The 23,855-nt window shown below is 42.6% G+C and overlaps 1 protein-coding gene across 1 annotated transcript in view; it reads left to right on the top strand.

Annotated features, from left to right (window-relative positions):
• Nucleotides 1–23,855, top strand: part of SEC63 (SEC63 protein translocation regulator) — a 102,496-nt gene that overhangs the window by 11,395 nt on the left and 67,246 nt on the right. Inside the window, exons 2-4 of the mRNA XM_048844865.2 lie at nucleotides 10,134–10,233; nucleotides 11,158–11,272; nucleotides 23,650–23,762. Coding sequence (XP_048700822.1) covers nucleotides 10,134–10,233; nucleotides 11,158–11,272; nucleotides 23,650–23,762 — 328 coding nt within the window. The remainder of the gene's footprint in view (nucleotides 1–10,133; nucleotides 10,234–11,157; nucleotides 11,273–23,649; nucleotides 23,763–23,855) is intronic.

Raw genomic sequence — 23,855 nt, 5'->3', positions numbered from 1 at the left:
TTTGCGGATGATACTAAACTGGGAGGAGTGGTAGATACGCTGGAGGGGAGGGATAGGATACAGAAGGACCTAGACAAATTGGAGGATTGGGCCAAAAGAAATCTGATGAGGTTCAATAAGGATAAGTGCAGGGTCCTGCACTTAGGACGGAAGAACCCAATGCACAGCTACAGACTAGGGACCGAATGGCTAGGCAGCAGTTCTGCGGAAAAGGACCTAGGGGTGACAGTGGACGAGAAGCTGGATATGAGTCAGCAGTGTGCCCTTGTTGCCAAGAAGGCCAATGGCATTTTGGGATGTATAAGTAGGGGCATAGCGAGCAGATCGAGGGACGTGATCGTTCCCCTCTATTCGACATTGGTGAGGCCTCATCTGGAGTACTGTGTCCAGTTTTGGGCCCCACACTTCAAGAAGGATGTGGATAAATTGGAGAGAGTCCAGCGAAGGGCAACAAAAATGATTAGGGGTCTGGAACATATGAGTTATGAGGAGAGGCTGAGGGAGCTGGGATTGTTTAGCCTGCAGAAGAGAAGAATGAGGGGGGATTTGATAGCTGTTTTCAACTACCTGAAAGGGGGTTCCAAAGAGGATGGCTCTAGACTGTTCTCAATGGTATCAGATGACAGAACGAGGAGTAATGGTCTCAAGTTACAGTGGGGGAGGTTTAGATTGGATATTAGGAAAAACTTTTTCACTATGAGGGTGGTGAAACACTGGAATGCGTTACCTAGGGAGGTGGTAGAATCTCCTTCCTTAGAGGTTTTTAAGGTCAGGCTTGACAAAGCCCTGGCTGGGATGATTTAACTGGGAATTGGTCCTGCTTTGAGCAGGGGGTTGGACTAGATGACCTTCTGGGGTCCCTTCCAACCCTTATATTCTATGATTCTATGATTCTCCCATCCCTGCAAGCATTCTGGTTTATAGTTCGGTCTTTTGGGGACCATGTGACAATTTTAAAGCAAAGAACTTAGACTTTTAAAAGAAAGGAACGTGTGGGTTTCTGGGCATAGAGGATTCCTAGAATCATAGAATATCAGGGTTGGAAGGGACCTCAGGAGGTCATCTAGTCCAACCTCCTGCTCAAAGCAGGACCAATCCCCAAATTTTTGCCCCAATCCCTAAATGGCCCCCTCAAGGATTGAACTCACAACCCTGGGTTTAGCAGGCCAATGCTCAAACCACTGAGCTATCCCTCCCCCCAGAGTTAATGGTTCTGTCAGAAGGCAGTGCTATTTGTTTGTATTTATGTATTACTGTAGTGCCGAGGGGCCCTAGACAGGGACCAGGACCCTGTTGTGCCAGGCACTTTTCAGACACAGAACACCAACCGAGTAGAACTATTCATTGTTGATTCAATGTTCCTTGGTGGCCTTGTCTTGTCTTTCCAGCATATTACCTTGCTACATGTCAGTTTACTACTTCCAGATTATGATTTAATTCACTATCATTGTTATAAGTACAAATAGCATAAAACCAAATGGAATTCGTGACTGGACACAGACATATTCCCCAAACTGTCACACAGGTCACTTACTTTGTTTCCCCATAGGAAAATTGAGGAGAATACCTAGATCTCTTCATATCACAATCACAGTATTCACACCTTAAATTAATCCACAGATCTCTCACACACCTCAACCAAGCAGAGATAACTTCTGCCTCCACAGTTCTGTGCAGCTACACCTGATTTCAAACACATGCACTTTACCTGGAGTGCATCGCAGATAATAAATGCGTGGACTGCTCTCATATCCCCTCTTGCTACTGACAATACACTTTATTATAAAACTCATGTGTCACAGTTCAGGGAAACTGCACATGTATTTTTCCCTCCCTGGTCCACCAAGGGCACCCACTTTTAGGCTTTTGGCTCCCATATGTCACCTCTCCTGGACAGAGCCTGTGTCTGTCATTGTGTCCCGTCCCCGTCCCCCCGACCAGGGTTTTTCCAGGCTGCATAGTTCCCTGACTACATTTGTGGTGTTCCCAGTAAATCAGGCTGTCTAAACAGGCCAGTGTCTGTGCTTTGCTTTTTCCTCACAGGCTATAAACAGCACAGGCGCTGGCTTCCTCCGGGCCCCAGGGGTGCTCAAGTCCCCGCCCCACCCCTTCACCCAAGCCCCCACCCTGCCTCTCCTGCACATTTCCTCCCCATTCCCTTCCAATGCCTCCTGCACTCTGTGAAACAGCTGATTGTGGTGGGAGGGATGTGCTGGGAGGGACGGGGGAGGAGCTGATCGGCGAGGCCACCAGTGAATGGGAGACACTGGATAGGGGGGCGGGGAGCTGGTGGGTGCTAAGCACCCACTAAATTTTTTCCTGGAGTACCCACGGAGTTGGCACCTATGATAAACAGTAATTGCTCACGGTTCTGTAAGTTATCACGCAGCCTTTTCTAAGCAGATGTCTATACTTAAAATGCTACAGCTGTGCTGCTCTAGCCCTTCAGTGTTGACCAGTGGTTCTCAAACTGGGCTGGCGTTAGACTTGTTGGGGCTCAGGGCTGAAGCCTGAACCCGACAGCTTCAGCCCTGGGTGTCAGCGCTTAGGTCATAGGCCCCCTATCTTGGGCTGAAGCCCTTGGGCTTTGGCCTTCCTGCCTGGGGCAGTGGGGGTTGGGCAGACTTCAACTTTGCCCCCCCCCCCTCGGGTCATATAGTAGTCTTTGTTGTCAGAAGGAGGTCGTGGTGCAATGAAGTTTGAGAACACCTTGTGTAGACACTACCTACCCGGAAGGGAGGGGTTTTCCTGTTGGTGTAGGTAATCCACCTCCCTGAGAGGGGTAGCTAGGTTGATGGAATAATTGTTCCATCTACCTGGCTCTGTTTATGCTGGGGGGCGAGGTTGGCTTAACTATGTCACTCAGGCATGTGGATTTTTCACACCCCTGAATGTAGTTAAGCTGATTTAATGTTTTAGTGCAGACCAGGCCTAAACAAGCATATATTCTTAAGTTGAAAACAACCTACACGCATGCTAATAAACTTACCAGAAAGCACGCCTTTCCTCTCCTCAGCTCCAGGAGGGCTCTGGCAGGAGTCAGGCCTTCAAAACCCCACAAAGGGTTTTTTCTGTGGTTACAAGTTCTTAACAGCTTTAATTCAGAACAAGTACACCCATGCATAGGTTAGTTTTTCTTCTATACAGTTTGGGCCTTTGATCTTCAGGGTCTGGGAACAAGTAATCAATAAACAATGGTCCCTTCCTCAGGGCATAGCTTCAAAAGGAGGAGTTTTGCATAACCGGAGGTGGGAATTTGCATTCTCTAGAGATTCCTCAGGTAAATACTTGATACTGTTTGTCCCGAATATCTGTTCTCTCCTGGCCTGTTGTTCAGTACAGTCCTTTGAAGTTCATATGCTTCCCAGGGTTCACATCCCATCTCCCTCTTAGGGAGGTTACATGCAGTCCCAGCCTACAGTAATATGTAACCTTTTAATTAATACAATAAACTCTAAAGATACTTACTGGATTATGTTTAAGGTTTTGCAAGGATATTGCAGGAAATTGCCATATCTGTCACACCCTGTTACATAATGTACACAATTCTTCACTGAAGTGATGCATTCTGCATCCTGAAGGTACACATGCAGCTCTTCCCTTTGTTCACATGCATCGGGTGTGTGTGTGAAAGTATAGCTATCCTCAATCATAATCACAGCTCTGTCACATATCACAATAAATCCCACACATGGCCTCATATTACTAACACACCTTTACCAAGCAGGCCCAACTACTGTCTCCACCTATTAGTGTAGGAGCACTTAACAGCCAATACACTGACTTGTACCTGGAGTGTATCCAAATAATTGCCATTGGCTACTGCCAGTTCCATGGAACAGAGGGGACATGGTGTGGGCAACTGTGTTTATTCCTTTTTGCTATTTAGTAGTGTTAAGTGAAATCTTGCAGGGGTTGTAAAACAAGGTGAAGAGCTTGCACGTTTAAGCAACTGTGGAGTTGGCAGAATAAAGGTATGTGTGTTAATAGGGCATATGACACATTGCTGAAAGACAGTAGAGTTAAAGTTGCATGGGCAACCTTAACTGTGCATGTCCTGGTTTTTAGAAGCTTAAGTTTTGCTCAATTCGGTATTCTGCAAGGTGGTGATGTACCACCAAGCAGCAACTCTGATAATGTGTTTTGCCATTGAATTTATTAGTTTCTTTTAACAGGAGAAGATACGTTAGGAGTTGGTTATTTAGGCAGTTGTACATATCACGTCCTGCAATTTGTGTACTGAGCTAGCCACCCCCATCAGCTGGGCCCCACGCACCCTGCTCCAGCACATCATGCCTCAACCCATTCAGTGTGTGCCTTCCCCACTCCAAGCTGTAAGTGGGCCTTCCCACCACAAGCAGGGAATGCATCTCCCTGAAGTCTTCGCTCCCTGGTGTGCAGATGTTTCTGTTGCTGTTACTTCACCCTTTTATAATCTGACATGCATCCAATGGCTGGAGCAAAGGAAAACTATGGTACAGGAGAATAGCTGTGTGCAGGAAGGTTGGCAGAGCTGGGAGTTTCGGATAGTTGCAGTGCACTGGCAGAGCTGGAGGCTGCAGGGGGTTGTGTGGGGTGCTGGCAGAGCTGAGGCTGCAGGGCACTTGGGGGAAGTGGCAGAGCTGGGGGTGCCATAGCTTTCTTATGAGCCCTCAACCTCTTTCACCTGCCCTGCTATCCATCCCTATTTATCATAGAATCCTGGACATGTAGGGCTGGAAAGGGACCTCAAGAGGTCATATAATCTAGCCCTCCTATGCTGAGGCAGGACCAAATACACTTACACCATCCTTGACTGGTGTTGTCCAACCTGATCTTAAATTCTCCATTGCTGGGGATTACACAACCTCCCTCTGAAGCATGTTCCAGCGCTTAACTACCCTTCTAGTTAAATATTTTCCAAATATCTAACTTAAATCTCCCTTGCTAAAGATTAACCCCATTACTATTTGTCCTACTTTCAGTGGACAGGGAGAACAGTTGATCACCATCTGCTTTATTACAGCTCTTAGCGTAGGTCCCTCCTTCGGTGGTCTTTTCTTAAGACTAAACATGCCCAGTTTTTTTAATCTTTCCTCACAGATCAGGTTTTCTAAACCTTTTTCCCATTTTTGTCACGATTTATAGAGATTCTCCCACAAGAACATAGTGAAGAGCTTAAATTCATTGTATCTGAAGGATAGTTAGTCTCCCAGATGTCGCTACAGGCTGCATTAGATGCTTCTGATACAGTAGCATGTTCAATGGCCACTTCCATAGTCACGCTGCTGCTCTGCTATAGTTTGAGCATTGCTTGATGTTTTAAAATATGGCTGTCCTAAGGGCTCTAAACTCCACTTACTTTCCTGAATTATCTTGAAATTTGCTGTGCCTCATAGGACTGTGGAGATAAGACTAGTGGTCAAAATTTGGCATCATTTGGGTAAGGGTTCTCTGAGAGAGAGAGAGACACCATTAAAACAACCAACCTCCTCTCTCTGCCCCCCCCCCAACCCTAAAACCAAGTTGTCTACAAAATCACCTTGTTTTAAGATTTTTGTGTGTGTGCACACCATGGGCTCAAATTAAGCCTCTAATCATGCCCAAACTGACCTCAGCCATTCAGGATTTATCTCAATCTGCCATCCCTTTAAGCAATATTGGGATGGAAAAGAATCTGTAGAAGCATATCTGGCCAAGTCCCAGAGTAGCTGAGGGATACAGCATAAACCCCAGCCGTTCTCATTGACTGTGTGTTCAAGTCTGCTGTTTGTAGGCATCTGGGAGTGACTGCTGGGCATAAATATAAAGTAAACAATGAAAGAAGGTATTTTTTCAGTTTGGCATGAAACAGCTTTACCAGAAGATGCTAAGCTATTTCATAACTAGTAAATCCATGTGTGAATTGTTAGCTTCCAATATGCTGCAAGGTAATGTATGGTTCATGTAAAGTTTACTTCAGAAAGTAAGAGTCCATTAGTCAAGGGGTTCCTCAGAAGATAAAGAGATTAAGAACTTGGTATATACCATGACAATGAATAGGGAACAGTTTCTGATGCCAGTGATGGGTCACTTCACCATTGGCTTTCTCCTCTCTACTACACCCTGCAGACACTCATAAAAGTGGGAGAGGGGGATGCCTTGAGCAGTTAGGGACAGTGTCTGGCCCATATCTAGGATTGGCCTTTAGCTGTGTTACCATGTGACAAAGGCTTTGTTTGCCTTAGACTTCAAAAGGATTGGGAAAGTACTTTTGGTACAGCAGGTGGTAATGAGGTGTTCCATAGAGACAGCTCCTTCATAGGAATGTGTTGGCTCTTGAGGGCCTTTGTGTCTGTTCACACAGGGAGGGTGTGAGGTCTCCTTCAAGTGGGTTAAGGGGGGGTCTGCTAGTCAAGGATGGACTGGCATAATTGATTAGTTCTGTTGGTTGCTGTAGTAGATAAAGCTGTAATCTGAGTTGTGTGTTTGAGTTGCAGTACCTTTTACCACCGACTTCCATGAGGTAGACTTAGGCATCCACATAGCCTTCTGTACCTCTGCATCATAGTCTGTTTATATGGCCGTTGGAGGAGCCTTCTCGAGACCCAGGTCGTGGCAAAAAAAGATGTCTCCCTCTGCAGCCCTTCTGATCTGTGGAGACCTTCTTTTGTCTTGTCAGATCCCTCTGGGGGTTGTTACAGTAGGATGTTTCCTTCAGAACTCCAGGAAGCAAAGCTACAGTGCAAGCGTTGTAGAGAAAAGTGACTTGCAGGGATCTGGTTGACTGTATAACTGCCAAGAGAGGAGAAAAGGTTGCCTTATAGAAATGGGCTCACAGGCAGTGCAGTACTTGAATCAGATGACATGAACCCCACAAAAAACCTTCCGTGGAAATGTTGCAGGGTGTCTTGATGTGATTAGGCTTAGGACGCTATTGTCAGAAAACCTTTGCGCACAAAAGTGAATACTTGGCACCCCTGTGCTGATGCTTTCACAATGTTTCACAATGCCAAAGTGCATAGGGATAGGGAGAGCCATTCTTTGCATACTAACAGTGTGGGGGTTTTTTGTTTGGTTTTGTTTGGTTTTTTTGGCCAGGTACTCATGAAACTCTGTGTAGATAATTGAGTTCTATTGCCCTCACAAAACTAGTGTAGCATCAAGGAGAAGTATTCTCATGTAAACTTACACCTGCTACACAGGAGATTGTGAAATGTTTCTTACAGGCTTTGAGTAGCCATGAAATGATGGGACAAATCATCACATGGTCCTTGCTTAGCAACCTGAAGCATAGCTCTGACAGCTGTCAATCTCCTGCACCACTTTTCTCCCTCAAGAAGGGCTCCCACTTGTCCAGCTCTGTATGCCGGACTTCTTTCTTGCACTGTGCAGAATTTACAAAGCTGAAGCTATTACATGCTGAAAAACAGTATGGAAATACTGAGGACTGCAGTATATCATGAGTGAGACAGTGTAGGGATTTTTCGTTATGCTGTGGAGGGGAGGATACCTTTACTGAACCAGGGGGAAATAAGAGGTAGTGAGTGGTGGAGTATGTTGCCTCCACAGTGGGTGCCAAAACTTTTATTAAAACAAAATCTAGAAAACATATCAAAGTTAAGATGATAAACTAAAAATAAAACTATCAGATCAAATTCAGATCATATCACACAAGTTAATCTCAGTAATGGATTGGAGTTACATCATTAAATTAATACCAAAAATAATTAATCATTGTACATTTTAAGGAGTATAGAACATGGCTGTCCATTTGGGTATAAATCCTAACTAAAGAATTTTACCATAGTCAATCAAATCTATAATTTGAAGCCAATTAAATATCTTAATACTGAAACCAGTATTAAAATTTCCTTCGTAGCCACCACATAGGAATTAAAGTCTGACACTTTCCTCTCCTCCATATCCCTCAAAGGAGATATTACAATATGGACTTCAACATTTGTCTATCAAGAGTTCTGTTAAACTTCCTATTTACCAGAAATTAGAGACGATAATCTCAAGTGTCTCGGGACCTTTAAACACAGAACACACTCTAATGAGTGTCTTTGAGACAGTATTTAGGACCGTTTAAACCTGAGGAACTCCTTTCAGATGCCTTCCCTGGGCTTGTTGTATGGATGCTCATACCAGATGTGTGCACACAGCTACACTTACTTTCACACCCTAAAAATAAAAAGGCTGGTACATCTCCCAGTTAATAAAAAAAACAAAACAACCCAGAGTAAAATATAGAAACTGGAAAAATAAGACACTTGTTTTCACAAGGAGTTCATGAACTTTTCAGCATTTGCGTGCAGCCTGCTAGACGCTTGTAGAGTAGGAGTTGGAATGGCAATTAATACAGTGATGTTCTGCTGGCACAATGTTTCCCACTAGTGGGCTGCCTCTGGTGCAGGGAGAGACTGGTCAGAGGCTGGAATGGCTTGTGGATGTTGAGGCTTCCTCTCCCCAAGGTGATCACTCTTGGAAATTCTGGAGCTTCAGTCTTCAGTTTTCTTGTTGATCAAAAGGCAAGGATTCTCAGTGTTACCTTTTGATTCATATGATTGATGAATTTTGCTTGTTCCATCCAAGGCTTTTGGGCCAGTAAGATGTGAGGCCATTGTTAGCAAGCATCAATGTTGGAAAAGTCCCTCTAAGCCAGAAATTAAAAACAAACAAACACGTTTTCCATATCACAGTGACTCTTGGTCTGTGATCCTGCAAAAATCAGAAATCCAGATACGTAAAACCTCTTTTGAGGAGGCTGACATGGTCTTATTTGGATGAAAAGTCTTAAGATGATACTGTGTCAATAGTTTAGGGAAAATTCAGATCAAACCCCTATAAAAATAACTAATAGGAAAAACTTTAGCTTAACAAAACCAGTCACTCTATATTAATTTATTAGCAAAAATAAAATTAATTAAAACATGACAAATTTCATCATCTCCACTTTCTTCTCTGCTAATCTAAGTGTAGACAAATGCTCTTATTCTTGCAGATAAAGCAATTTTAGTTTCTTATGAAATCTACATCATGATAGAGAAAAGTTACTTTAAAACTAATCAAGAAGCCCATTTATAATATAAAATTAATCCTATAGAAGGTCTATACAGCCATATAAGTTATGCTTCTCACAATTGGTGGGATTCTCTTCCCATCAAATCCATTATAGGGTTCCATAAACTGTCTTCACTTTCCATCACAGTGTACTTCTTTTCCTGAAACCTCTCTCACCACTAGCTTGATCCCAGGTAATACCAAAATATAATTAAAGCTCTTTAAATATAGACAGACTGCTCCCACTCTTGGGGAAATTTTGTACTAAAAATTTGCCCCACCCACTTTGAAATGTTTGGGGAAGAAACCTCTCGGTGGCTAGCCTCCTCATTCTTTGCTATTTATTATATTTGCCAAACATCCTGTCAGAACTGGGACCTCGTATGAGATGCTGTTCAAACATATAGGTAGAGTCCTGCAAATCTGCAGAAATCTGCTTTATAACCACAGACTGTTTGCGGATCAGATGCGGATACAAATTTTGTATCCATGCAGGGTTCTACATTTCGGTAGATACGTCTCTGCCCCCAAAGAGCTACAGTCTAACTAAAAATAAACTCTCAAAGTGGGTGTTACAAAGAGGAAGAGCGTAACAGTATTTGAAGGTTTTTAGTTCTTCCAGTGCCTTGCTCAAAAAATGTCCCCAATTCACACTCCCCAGTTGTATTCCAAGATCCATTTCATATTCTATCTTCTTTTTCTGCCCCTGCATACTGCAGCTGATATCAAAGGGGGAGATCATTTGCTGGAGTTAACTAGCTTTAAAACTGCACATGTGAGACTAGTAGGGCATGGAATAGACAAGCTACATCTCCTGACTTTGTTTCAGCAGTGATTCTTGTTTCAAGATGCACAGAAAAAAGAGAATTGATTCCTGTAGTAGGTAGTGTAGAGCAATCCAAGTTAAACCGTTACTTACAAATTTGGTACCATTTAAATGCCTAGGAAACAAATCTGTAATTCACTCACTGCTTTTTTTGATTATGAAGCTCTTTCAAGTCTCAAACTGGAATTGCACTGCAAACCCCAAGATAACAGCTCACTTGTCACTTTGCATTTGATGTAAATTTTAATTAAATTTTAACTAGCCATTTAAATTTTTTTTGCAGAGCAAATTCGATTAAAAAATATAAGAAAAGTATATGGAAGATGTCTGTGGTATCGTTTGCGGTTATTAAAACCACAACAAAACATAATTCCTACAATAAAGTAAGTATATTTCATTTGGGTAACTTCTCATTTAAATTACTACTGTATTTTGTATTTTTTTTTACATAAATTTAAAGTTTTAATTAAAGCATCTGGAACTAGTTCTATAATAAAGTAATAGGTTTCATAACTTTTTAAAGAAAGGGACTATTAGAATCTGCTACAATTGCGTAATGAAAATTTGTTAATTATTAATATCTAATAGGGCTTGAAATTCAGAGAGAAGCCACTCATGTTACAGCTTCTTAAATTCCTGTTCAGTTAACCTAGTAGACCGCAACAGTAATCAACAATTTCTCCTGGATCTTATCAATAATGGAGCAGAATTCTGTTGACCCTTTCCTCAAATTACCAATACTATTGATGTCCAGTTAAATACAATACATAGAAAGATGTTCAAATGTTTTTCTCGCTTAAATGTAATGCCTGTGTTTTTATCCCCCACTATTTGTTACGCTTTCTCACATCTCCTCCTCTCTCCTCCCTTTCACTTCCCAGCTGTTCAGTTTTATTCCTTTTTTCTGTATTTTGCTTTTTTTTTTAAAAAGCAGAACTTGTATCCATTATTAGGTGCAAAATATTCTATGTAAATGAGGAACAGGGACTTTCTTGTTTGTTAGTCTGTTTTGTTTGTTGAAGGAGATTTTTTGATTTGTGAAGGTAGAGGGTGTGGAAGTGTAGAAACTCACTGTTTTGCTTGTCTATGTAAACAGCAATAAAAAAGCCCAGTCATTCAACAGACGAAACCATTTTATCACCAAGGGTATTTGTTCTAAAACTGGTTTTTTGGATCTCATTATTTAATGTGGGGTCCTTAAGTTTTTTTTATATAAATTAGCCTCACAAATTACCTGTACAGTGTTATGTTAGAAGTAAGGAGGATTGTGTGTATTTTATTTTACCCTTCATATTCTTTCTAAACAGGAAAGCAATTCTTCTTGCTGGATGGGCGCTGTTTCTGTTTCTTGCATACAAAGTTTCAAAAACAGACAGAGAATATCAAGAATACAACCCTTATGAAGTCTTACATTTGGACCCAGTAAGTAATAGTGCCCTTGTTGGGTAATACACATTACTTTAATATGGCATGCTTAGGACTTGCTTTATATGTAAAACTAAGCCGGAGGAAATACTAGTGAGAGCATCCGTGAGGGTTGAAAGCATGCCTCAAGATGCAGTTAACTTTTACCTTCTGAACATTGCTAGTGTGTATTTTTTAATTTGTAACTATAATACCAAAGTCCTTCAAGTCTCTTATACAGTATATTGAGATGAAGATTTCAGTTTTAATCTGTTTTGAATGACTCACGTGATCGTAGCTAAGCGTTGTCTGAAAAAATTTCAGAGCAAAAACCAGACTTGTGTGGACTGTGCCGGAGAGAATATCCTTATGGGCTGCGGACAGTCATACATATTGACAACATAGTAGACCTACCAAGAGAAGTTAGTCTGAGGTGCAACGTTGCACAAAAGCCCTTTATGCACATTAGACTTGTGGAGCAGTTTAGGTGATGTGGGTGGGATAAGCTGTATAAACAATCCCTACTTCATATGGGTTCACATCTACTTGCTGTGTTCTAGTTTTTCTTCTTAATGTAAGGTAAATTGTGCCATTTATGTAAAACTGCTGTTGAGGCACTTCCTCCTTTGTTCTAAGCTCCACAGAACTGTTACAATGGGTACTTCAGCCTGTTTGTTGTTTGGGGGCAGAACCAAACATGGCCATCACTGGCAGCAGGGGAATGCGCCGCCTGCTGAAGTTCCTTCCAGTTCATCTTTGAGTAATTGTTCACATGGATTCCACTTATGGTGTGCATATGCCCCATGCATGCAGAATTCAGATTTTTTTTGACCACTGTGTCCATTGGGGGGGTCTCACCTGCATTTTAGATGTCCTTATGCATCTTCACCCCCCACCTGAGGGCATAAAGAGTGGTGCAGATCCAACCATCCCTCAGTTCCTTCTTACTGCCCATGGCAGTGAGATGGAATCCCTGCAGTGTCTGCCTGGTATTGCTATTGAAGGAAGAATGTTGCTATTTTCCCTGGTGGTCAGGAACTCATTGTTTCTAAGTGGGGGGGAGATTTTCACTAGAAAGAGTGGCCTTCACAGGCAGCCAGATGCAGGCAGGCTTTCATGTCCGAGCTCTCCTTTGGGCGCACACTTTCTCAAGTGGCACCAGAACAACAAAAATAAATATGAACTGTGATCTGATACCAAAGAGTCTCCACAGGCTTTCACAAGCAATGCAAATATGGAGAGACAAGTGTTGCACGTTTGGTTCCCCTCAACATAAAAATCTCACAGCCTAAGGGCTTCTCCCTGTGGGGTGAAAAAGACATTGGGATTTGAATCTGTTTCATGCAGGTATATGGGACTTTGATCCATGGGATCAGATGCTCTGGAAAATCAGTTTCCAGCTATCCTAGTGATACAGTGGGAAACTTACGGAAAACAGGGTATTCAAAGTAATCAGAAAAGTCAACTCGCAGTCCTGCTAGACACTGTAGAAAAGAATACAGGTCATTTGGCAAATTTAAGGAGTCTGAAGTGTTTCTTCCTGTTTTACCCCTTTACACGTGGAAGCTAAAACAAGTGCAGGGTGAATAACTGCCCTCCGTGGCCTCAGATGCAGGTCTCCCAACCAGCGCTGTCTGGTGTTAGATCTCCAATTGGTGCCAGGCTTTTTCAGCAAAAGTTACCTATATCTTTGACCAAATGAGGTCACTAGACGTTGTCCAGAGGGAGTACCCAGTGAAGCTGTGCTAGAATTACAGGAACAGCTTTGTTCCATTCCCAACTTCATCAATCCTGGAAAGGCCATGACATGAATGAAATCATCCATCAACTACTTCAGATCAGAGTATTACAACCTGTTCCCCATCCTATTTCTAGCCTGAGAAAATCAGGGACAAACAAAGCAGAGTCCTGCCTGAAACATCTAAATAGGTTCCTAAAGGAGATTCAACTTCAAAGCATTCCCATTTTCAACCTCTGTCTCTGACAGACAGTCTGTATTGTGAGGCGAATGCCCCTCTACCTGCTGGTTGGAGTCAGAACAAAGATTGACAGTTAGCCTGTGGCCAAGACCACTCTTCTGTGGAGAACCCGAGTTTTTTTCCTCTATTTCTGGGAAGACTGGAGACCTAGTGGTCTTCTCTTTATAGCAATGCCTATCAGGATAGGACATAGTCACATTCAGATTTTTTTTAATTGGAGACTCCTAAAACTTTTTTTTTTTTAAATGCTCTGTTTGCTGGGGGTTTCTGAACCAGGTTCACCTCAGACCATGTCCTGCAGAGTGTGTTACTGCCAGAGCAGATTTGTTTTCCCCATCTTTCATGGGCTGTGGCAGGTAGGGAAAGAGAGGGTCACAAATGTTCTCAAGTCTGTCTTTTTCCTGTTCAGGAGTATTAGGACCGGATTGTCCAGCTGCAAAGAAGATCCTACAGCCACACTAAACGGCGACCTGAAGGTGCAGGGGTGGGCCAGGTCCTTATGTAGCTCTCCAGTTATGGGGCCTAAGCCGCTCAGCCAATGTGAGGGCCAGATCTATGCCAAGCCAGAAAATTGGGCTATGGAGTTAGTATGCAGTAGGCAGCACAGGCAGATCTCCTAACCCAGAGCCTTCTGTGGGGAAGAGCTGCAACTGCCTGTGATTAAGCAGATGATCTGTTTAACTCCTCCTGTCCACAGTGCAGACTGTTGGGAGAGGGGTGGGCAAGTGACCATTCATCTTCTTCCCCACTAATAGCTCCATGGGGATTACCACCCCTCTCAACCTCAGTATTGCCCTCTGAAATAATGAAGTGATTGCACTTCAGTCTGGGATGGATAGGCAGGTTACATGCCAATGAAGCATCTTTTGACAAAGGAAACAGCTTTGGAAGGAGGAAGAGATTTTTTTCTATCTGCCCCCCTCCCGAACCTCCCTGCCTCTACCCGGGAGATGACAGGACTCTTTGGAAAAGGGGTAAAATGTGATGTTGCCTTAGCCATCCTGCCTGCAACCCAAAAAAATTATTGTGGCCTGAAGGGAACCTCTGGGTGAATACCTGTGGCTACATTTGCCAGAAAAGGCAAGAAAAGAAAAAGGAAGTCTGCAGGTTCAAAATGCTCCTTAGTTCAGACTCTGTCATTGAGTCTCCCATTACAAGCAATAAGGAAGGTGCTTTTGCAGGGACTGTGGCACTTACATAAAAGGGAAAATCAAAGAAGAGGGACTCTTCCTCCTCTAGCTCATCACCAGTATATTAAAAAAAAAAGAGAGAGAAAAGTTTAAGGTTCATAAGATCAAAAAAGTGAAGAGATTGGAGAATGAGAGGGAGATGTGAAATTCTTTCTTCTCCTCATCCATCTTGATCCCCTTGGAGGAAGGGGAATTACCTGGCTCAGACTGAACAGAATTAGAGGATGACTTGCAAGAGAGGCTTTCCCTCCACAGGTATTTAATCATGTGTTATGGAAGGTGCTCGCCACTCTGGAAATGCTGCCTGAGACTTTTGAGGAGCCACCAATTCTAGAGTAATCCAAGAAAGCCTCTTAGAAATATTTTCCAGCTAAAGCAAAGAGAGAATTGTGTTCCACTGTACCTGGTATTTGAAGAAGTAATCAAGGCTTGGGTGGGCGTTTCCTAACAAAGACAAGCACCCCAAAAGACACATCGAGGTGTTCTCATAAACATTTGGTCAAAGGTAGATGTAGCAGCTGCCACTTTGGTCAAAGATTCTCTGAAGGAATGAGAGGGAGAGTTTACCATGAGAGCCAACAGACTGAAAAAATCCAGTCATTTCTAAGAAAGAACTTAGAGGCCTTTGGGAATCTGCAGCAGACTCTTGTTTTGTCAGGGTGATTCTAGCCTGGATAGACTGTATGATCCAACGAGGCCTGACTCAAGATAAAAAAACTGAAAACGAGCTTGAACAAGATCTTGCTAGCAGTTTTCTGGATTTCCCTTAAATCAGAGACCATGGAGAGAGCCCCTAATATGGTGTCATGAAGACACACTTGGCTTAGTGTCTGGAAAGCAGAAACACAAATAAAACACCTTGTGAGCTCAATCAAGTACATGGGGGCAAGTTGTTTCATGAGGATGTGGACTAAGCAGTAGCAGACGCTAGTGAGAGGAAACTCTCTTCTGTTTCATCACCTCCTGCCTCTTGTTACCATCTTCCTTTCACAGTTACTAGCCCATAAGAAATCCACGGATCTGGAAGAGATAGAGAAATTTAAAATAGGACTATACGAGATGATCCTCAAGACTGCTCGTTGATTTCTGGTTTAAGAGCCCCATGTCCAAGAAGATGTCTTATTTGGGGGAAAGGCTTCAGAAATTTGAACACACATGGGAGATAAGTGAGTACTAGACAGTTTTACAGGGTTATGCCATCGAGGGTTAGTTAGATAAGTGAGTACTAGATGGTTCTACAGGGTTATGCCATCACAATGTTATGCAATCAAGTCCCCCAGAGACAAGTTCATAGCCTTCCCCCAGATCAAAGAATCTGATCAAAAACCTTATATGCAGTGGAGCTGTAGAGCTGGTATCAATGAGACAGATTTTGGTGGAGTCTACTCAATATTCTCTGTTCCCAAAGAAGGATGGGGGAAATGAGCCATATTAGAGCTCAAGTCCCTCAACAAATTGATGGAAACACTAAAGTTTATCATCATGACTCTTACCCTGGGATTTCTTGATTGCATTAGACCTCAGGGAGGTCTGCCTACATATGCCATTTAGGGAGAGCTGCTGAAAATTTCTAAATTTCTGTTACAGTGGGAAGCATTTCAATAGAGAGATCTCTCATTCAGGCAAGTGATTACCCCACGAGTCTTCACAAAGATCCTGGTGGTCTTCGCTGTTCTTGGTGGATGTTAGAGATGGGGATGTGGCCTGTCTTGCCCAGTGCATTGAGCAAGAGTTGGAAGCTAGAAATAGGATTCCAGGGTCAGAGGCCAGAGTCGAGGATTAGAGCTGAAGACAGAAGTCAGGAATCGGAACTGAGGTTCAGAGCCGGGTTACCTGGAGTGAGGCAGGATGGGAGAAGTGCAGGGGCTGATGCTGGAATAAGGAGGAGCAAGGCTGGCAACAAATAGGCACAGGAACTAATGTAGTTGTGGGCCAATGCTTTGAGTAGCTGCTGCTGGACTTAAGAACTGATCTGCTGACGCTTCCCATCAATCAGGCAGCGTACTACAGGTTAGCTGTGCTCATAGGTTGCTGGTAGACTGGATCAGCTGCAGGCCTGATTCCTGACAGCTTGTGTGGGGCAAAGACACTCATCCTTACTTAGATCATATCTTCTGGTCCTTGTTCTTTCAAATGGCTTTTTGAGCTCTAGAGGAGATTAACATTGTTACAAGACTGTCGTTTTCTGGTGAATATAATCTCCAGTGAGTCTCCCCTCCAACCATCTCAGCAACTTCTGCATTCAGAAGTGATCCTGGACACAAAGGTGTTCACTTCAGAGGAGATACGACAGAAGATCCTCTCCTTACTTCACCATGTGTCATCAGATATCACAAAAAATCCTGACGCAATTCCTCAGTTTGCTAATTTCATGTGTGGATGCCTTCCAATGGGCCAGATTTTATCTGAGAATGCTCCAAAATTTCCTCTTACCATAGTAGCAAGAAATTGCAACCAATCGGGATTGGAGAATCACCCTTCTTAGGTCAATCACTTCGTCCCTCAAGTGGTGGGCTCATCCCTTTGAGATTCCAGCAGGTGAATCTGATGTCAGAGCTGGTGAGACTTGAGATCACCACTGGTGCCAGCTTGTTTTAGCCTCTGCTTTGCCTCCTAGTCCTATGCTTTCAAAAGAGATTGAATGGCATACACTGGATGTTAGGACAACTTGTGTTTCTGTGCACTTGAGATAGATTTAATCCGAAACCCACAGCTGTCTTCATCTTATCACTCGTCAGTCAAAAGGAGAAAAAAACTGGAGTGAATCCACCAGGTAACATTACTGCCCATTCTGAGGGTTCAACTACCTCTTGGGCAGAAGTGTCTTGTGCTTCATATGAAGAAATTTGAAAGGCAGCTACACAGTCATCATGGTTAATGTCCTTTCTTCTTTGAATATAGCTTTTGAGGGGTGGGGGAAAGGTACTTCAGAATGTGCTGCCACAGCAGTAATCTGGGGTCAGTCTTCCGTGTATATAGTTTGAATCCTCCTCGTACCCTAAAGGTGAGTAATGCTTTGCACATCTCACAGTACAGGTTGCAAGATATAGGAAGGAGGGGCTGGTGAGAAGAAAATTTCCTTCTTACCTGTGAGCTTTCTTTCTAATGTCCTACATATCTGATGGTCTGGTCCATTTCCAGAGATTAACTAGTTTCAGAATTGAAGCCATTGGTTCTCTCTGATAGCCAAATGCAAATTTTTAGCAGTACCTTGTTTTAGCGTTCATTGTGTGTGGAGGGTTGTGTTGTGGGGTTTTTTTTTTGTTTTTGTTGCGTGCATTCTGAATGTTCAAGATCCTAAATTCAAATAAACTACCTGATGATACCTTGTCACTGTTGAGCATTTTGAAATATTAGCACTTATTACCAGATGTCACGGAGTCACCAGGCAATTCTCTGGAACTAGTCCATACGAAGCCAGTCAGGACTCTGGGGGGGCCTCCTCTCTGTGAGCATATTGTCTCCAGGGCAAGAAGCTTACACAGCTTCGGCCTTCCTGGGGCTGACCTCGGAGCATTCAGCATCCCCTCTTTACGCCATGCGCTTCCCACAACAAGTCCGCACCGGCGGGGCTCTTGGGGAAGCCAGAGGGCCCTGCACTCCAACTTCGCAGTCAGATGTGACTCTCAGCCAGACAGTAAAACAGGAGGTTTATTAGACGACAGGAACACAGTCCAAAACAGAGCTTGTATGTACAAGAAAAAGGACACCTCAGTCAGGTCCATCTTGAGGCCAGGGAGGCCAGACCCCGGGTCTGGGCCTTCCTCTCTTTCCCCAGCCAGCTCTAAACTGAAACTTTCCAGGCCCTCCTCTGGCCTTTGTCTCTTTCCTGGGCCAGAGACCACCTGATCTCTTTGTTCTCTTCAATTGGCACCTTTGCAGAGAAGGGACCCAGGCCATCAGTTGCCAGGAGACAGGGTGTCAGCCATTCTCTGTGCAGACCCCTGCTCCTCTAGGGCTCTGCAACAATCATACACCCTTAACCCACCTACCTACTTTTTTTTAATGAAATTTCACACTAATATTTTGTATAAGGAACATAACAAATGTACCTCCTAGCTAATTAAGTCTGTATTAGCAGTATAGCATGTTGGTATGCTCCCTCCTCCCCCTGAATCTAGACAAAAGGCATGGTTGCCTCACTAGGATCACTCTGAAACCAGAGTGTCACAGAAATACAGTACACAAGGCCCAAGTACAAAAGATCCCCAAAGAAGAAATGAAGTCAAGGATTTCTGCAATGAACAGAGAAGCCATCAGTAAGAAGCTAGACCTGTGCACCCACTAAACACCCAGAGGCAAGACTAAACGTTGTCCGTGATAGTGGCACCACCATCAGTCAGTGTAAATGCACACACTTGGAATTCGCGAAATGCAAGAATTTTGAATGTAGCTCTCCCATATGTTTCTCTGACACACTACTAAGGATAGTAGAGACACGAGTAGTGACAAAGCATGTACAGGTTGGTCCAACAAAGGTATTTGACGCTAATCTTATCTATTAAAGAGTGATAGACCTACAGGCAAGTTCATGAGGGGTTGACATCAAGAATATTTTGTCATATGATTTGGATCCTTTACCAATGTCAATGTTCACGGACTCTGGTGACCTGAAGATTGCCATGGCTAAGTCTACCTAAAGAAGCAGCTGCAGACAGAGGGGTCAGTAAGACATATTCACAAGACACCTGCACAGTCATTGGTGGTTCTGCAGTTCTTTGGGTAGTACAGGTTAGCAAGTAGTATCATCAAGGACTCTGTGATCAATTTCAGAGTCTGCGTTGAACACAAGCTTGCAACAGGTAATGTATACCTTGTCTTTGACAGGTACAAAAACTTCAGCGCAAAGAGTGGCACAAGATGTAGCAGAGCTACAGAAGCAAGCAGAGCGCATCAGTTCACTAGAAGTACACAGCTACCTCCATAGAAAGTTGTCTTGATGGTTACTGAAATTCAGAAACAATTGATGACATAATTTGTACAAAACTCATTTAAGACAAGAAGTTTCACTAGTGACGCACACATTATTAGCTTGCACTTTAATCAAAGGTAGAGACAACACTCCAGTTGAAATAAACCAATGAGGTGTGGTAATCAACAGGGGAGATACAGCCACCTCACATGAGGAAGCTGACAACATCTTTGTACAACAAATTGTGGTGATTGCAAAAGAGAAACTGGTGGAAATATCAGTATTATCAGATGATACTGATGTATTTTTCTTACTCTTGCACCATTACCTTGAACAGGGCCTCGCATCTTTAGTGAATATGGACCAGTTAAAGAGAGAGCTGTAACAGACATTTGTGCTACTTCAGAGGAACACGAGAACATTGTACCAGGACTGTTAGCTGCTCATGTACTTTCAGGCTGTGATACAACAGTTTCCTGTTTTGGTCCCAGTAAAGGCACTGTGTTGAAGATCTTGTGAGTTGGATACTGCCTCTCTCTGTGGTGACATCAATGCATCATGGGCAGCAAAAATTGGCAAAGGTACCACATGAAGACCAAAACTCAGTTTCTTATCACCACCAGCTGAAACATTTATAGGAAATGTAAAATGAACACATCTTCAGGCATATATGTGGGAAAAGTGCTTTGGTCCCAGACGCACCACTGCTTGATCTGATGCAGTATGGATGGATATGTGATGACAGTTCCAAGTCTATTTTCAAAAACTCTACCAGACAATGTTGTGCTTGGTCCCAGATACTCTAAAGTGAATAAAGTGCTCTTGTGCGGGTGATTCACCTGGTAAATCTGAGATGTGGCTGCAGCAGCGACAAACCAGCATGTACCATAATCTGTGGATGCCAAGGAGGTGTGGTATGTGTTGCAATTTCCTGACAAAATCAGCATTAGCATTTGCAGATGAAAACAGCAGTGACAAGAAGTGACATGTATTACTCATATTGGGATGCTCAGTTGTAGTTTGAATGAGAGAACACTAATAATTATGCTAAAATTATTATAATTTGTTGAATACGTTTCTAATTTGAATATTTTTCACATTAAAATGGGGTCACTGTATCGAATAAAAATTAAGGTCTGTGCTATACCACCAAGCCTCCTCTTATACCCTTATTATTCACATATGTATTATTGATTTATATTGCAAATATTAAATACATGTTTTTCATATATTAGAACTCTTCTGCTTTGATTTTTTTTATGCCCCATTTCATCCCACCCCTCACCACACTTCTTGCATAATCTTACTGATTATGCAAGAGGTATGGTGAGGGTGGGATGAAATGTTGGTCTTTCAACATGCTTAAAAGCAATAGTGTCATCAGGTGGATTCTTAATGTATGATCTTGACATACAAAATAAAGCGTGGACCCTAAAGCAAGGTTGACTACAGTGGCTGCTGGACTATCTCCTCTGTTTTCCCAGATGAGAATGGAAAATACATGTTTGCATAGAGGAATGTTTGTCTGTTTTGCTAAATCTGTTAGTATATTCAGTTAGTATTTTTTAGTTTTGGGAAGCTATAGTACTGGGATTTTCCACAGATGGGCAGTCCTAGCCCCAGGCTGGCCATCACTCTTTGCTCTGCCTCTGGGGAGAAGGGAAAGCTCCACAGTACAGACTGTTGGCCATAAGTATTAAAAAGAAAATTCACACGTAAGAAGGAAATCTTCCTTTTTACAAGCCTACAGACAGTTCTTACGTTTTTCAGATGGATGGCACCATTTTTCTTTTCTCAACTTTGGTCAACCTGACTTTTGACCTGACTTGTGTTCCCAGGGTCTCTTTCAAGATCATGGTGGGCAACAATATTGGCTTTAGGTAAGAAGGAAATTCACTTATTTCTTCCTGGAAAATGTTCTTCTCATCAAGGTTCTGTACAATGGCAAAGTTGAAGGAAATACACAAAATAATATGGTTCCTGGAGTGTTTTGGATTCAAGACAGACACATGGTGCCAGGAAAGTTGATCTCAGACCTCTGTTGAGGAAGAATACAATCAGGTACAAGAAGATCTTATCTCAGATGAATGTTAATAGAAGATGAAGATGGCTATAATGGAAACAAGCAGTGTCACAAACAAAAATACAATTCTTGTTGTACCTTATTGGGAATGCCGATGTCCCACATTGGCATGCTTCAATGATCCAGAATTCATGTGATACTTATACAGTAATTCTGGGCATTCCCTTTACATCTTACTGTATCTGATCCATTGGCAGAGATCTAACTCCAGTTGTATATTCTCTGCTCCCTCAACTGGTAAATAAAGAGAATCAGATTTTGTTTTTTAAAGTGATCTTCCTGTTTCAGTTCAGGAAATGAATACCAGAAATAGATAGCATAGCATCTATCTGCTAGAATACAATGGTTCACTGAGGTAGTGGAGCACTATTTCCTCCATGAATAACAGACATGCACTAGTCATGACAATCAGTATGTCTGGGAAGGTTTTTAAATAAGTGCGAAGAACATGAGTAGCCCTATTCCAGAAAGAAAATTTCCGGTTCTGGGTGGAGCAAGGTTTCCTATCTCTTTGTGAGAGAGGAGAGATTATCCATTGGTTAGGGCACTTGCTTAGGACTTGGAGACATGAGTTCAATTCCCTTCTCTGCCACAGACTTCCTAAGTGACTTTGAGCAAGTCACTTAGCCTGTCTGTGCCTCAATTTGCCCTCAGTAAAATGGGGATAATTGTACTCTGTCCTCACAGGGATGTTGAGGATATATACATTTAAAAATTGAGGTGCTCAGATACCGTGATAAAGGAGGTGCCATAAAAGTACCTTACATATAGATATGTGCACTACCCATTAAGGAGGAAGATTGGCAGAGTGGCACCTGCACCCAGAAATATCTCACTTATTGAAAGTCAATGTTGTGTGCTGCTGATGGCACAGGTAACCTTAATTCTGGCACGTCCTAACTTTTGAGTACTTGACTTTACAACCGTAATGTTCTTTTAATGTAGTTTATATGCAATTTCCTAAATTTTTGAAAAAGCAAACGGAAAAAACTGACTTCATCATGTGTCATGATGTTGACACCCTCATGTGTTATCAGTAGAGTTGGAACCTTTAGCCCCACCACATAGGTCTCTGCTACTAGAACTGACGGGATAGCAGTAGTAAGTGATCATCAGCCACCAGCACTAGAGGGGGATGGGGCACTTTGCGAGTGGATTTGACCGATATTTGTTGACAGAGGAATCCTAAGACTTAGGAATCTTCAGTTCTACTTCCAGGATCTTGTGCTCTAGTAATCAGACGCTTCTGCTCATTTTCCCCAAGTTTTGACTTTGCAACCCTAATGTTCTCTTAGTGTGTGTGTGTGTGTGTGTGTACACATAATATAGGATGTTATGCATTTTGGATGTCCAACAATTAAGAATGATCCTGCTTCCCATCCTGTAAGTAGACTCGTATGATGATCCCCTTGTAATGGGTCTGTGGACCTTAGCTTGAAGTAGAATTGGAAAATATTTGTCCTTACCTGAAAACTTACTTTATTTTGAGTAATAAGGTTCACAGATCTGACATGCCATGGAAAGAAATGGATCATACAGAACAGAGATGAAAATAATCATCCAGGAATTTGGGTTTGTCATCATTACTGGAATTTACCATGCTTTGTGGCAGGAGATACTGTACATTGTCCTCAAAATATAGTTAACACAATATATGAGTTCCTGGCAATGAAAGCTAGCTAAACTAGAGGGAATTTCGGGGTGTGGGGGGGTGGGCATTCCACTATTTCCAGTGACTGACAGGTCTGGCTCTACATCCAAGCTGAGGTACCCATTGTATGGATCTGTTAAACTTACTCTCCAGAGACAGGAAATCTTGAGGTAAGCGCAGATAAGTGTGTCCTGATCACAAGATATGTTCAGATGAATGCTAGATTTATATCAGTTGAAGAAAATCCTGCTTTCTTTGGTTTTGTTTTGGTGGATGAGCAAGATCACTCAGACAGCTCCTTTCAACTCTGTCTTCCAAAAATTTTCTGTGTTAAATTGCAACATAGAGTTTGAATTCTGCAGGTTTAATATTTGGTTTTTATAAAATGGAAATGCTTTGAATGTATGTTTCAGTATGATCATGAAAGTTGTTTGACTAGAACTCCCAGTTCTTATGCTGATTGCAGTATTTTTCTGAGCCAATCAAAGAGAAACGTGTTAGAGTACAAACATGGTAGAATAGGTGTCTTTGGTGTAATGTGTTTGGTAATACAGTACTAACATGAAGCTTTTCTTTTAAGGGAGCAACTGTAATGGAAATTAGAAAACAATACCGTGCACTGTCGCTAAAATACCATCCAGATAAAGGAGGAGATGAGGTTATGTTCATGAGGATTGCAAAGGCTTATGCAGCGTAAGTTCCTGGCTATTTCACAGAATAGGAGATTGGGATCGGTGGGTGGGAGGGAAATCAAAATATAACCGTAGGATATTAGCAGAGACTGAC

Source organism: Caretta caretta, chromosome 3 (assembly GCF_965140235.1).
Source record: "Caretta caretta isolate rCarCar2 chromosome 3, rCarCar1.hap1, whole genome shotgun sequence".
NCBI lineage: Eukaryota > Metazoa > Chordata > Testudines > Cheloniidae > Caretta > Caretta caretta.
The sequence above is the reverse complement of the archived record's forward strand: the minus strand, read 5'-3'. Positions and strand labels throughout refer to the sequence as shown.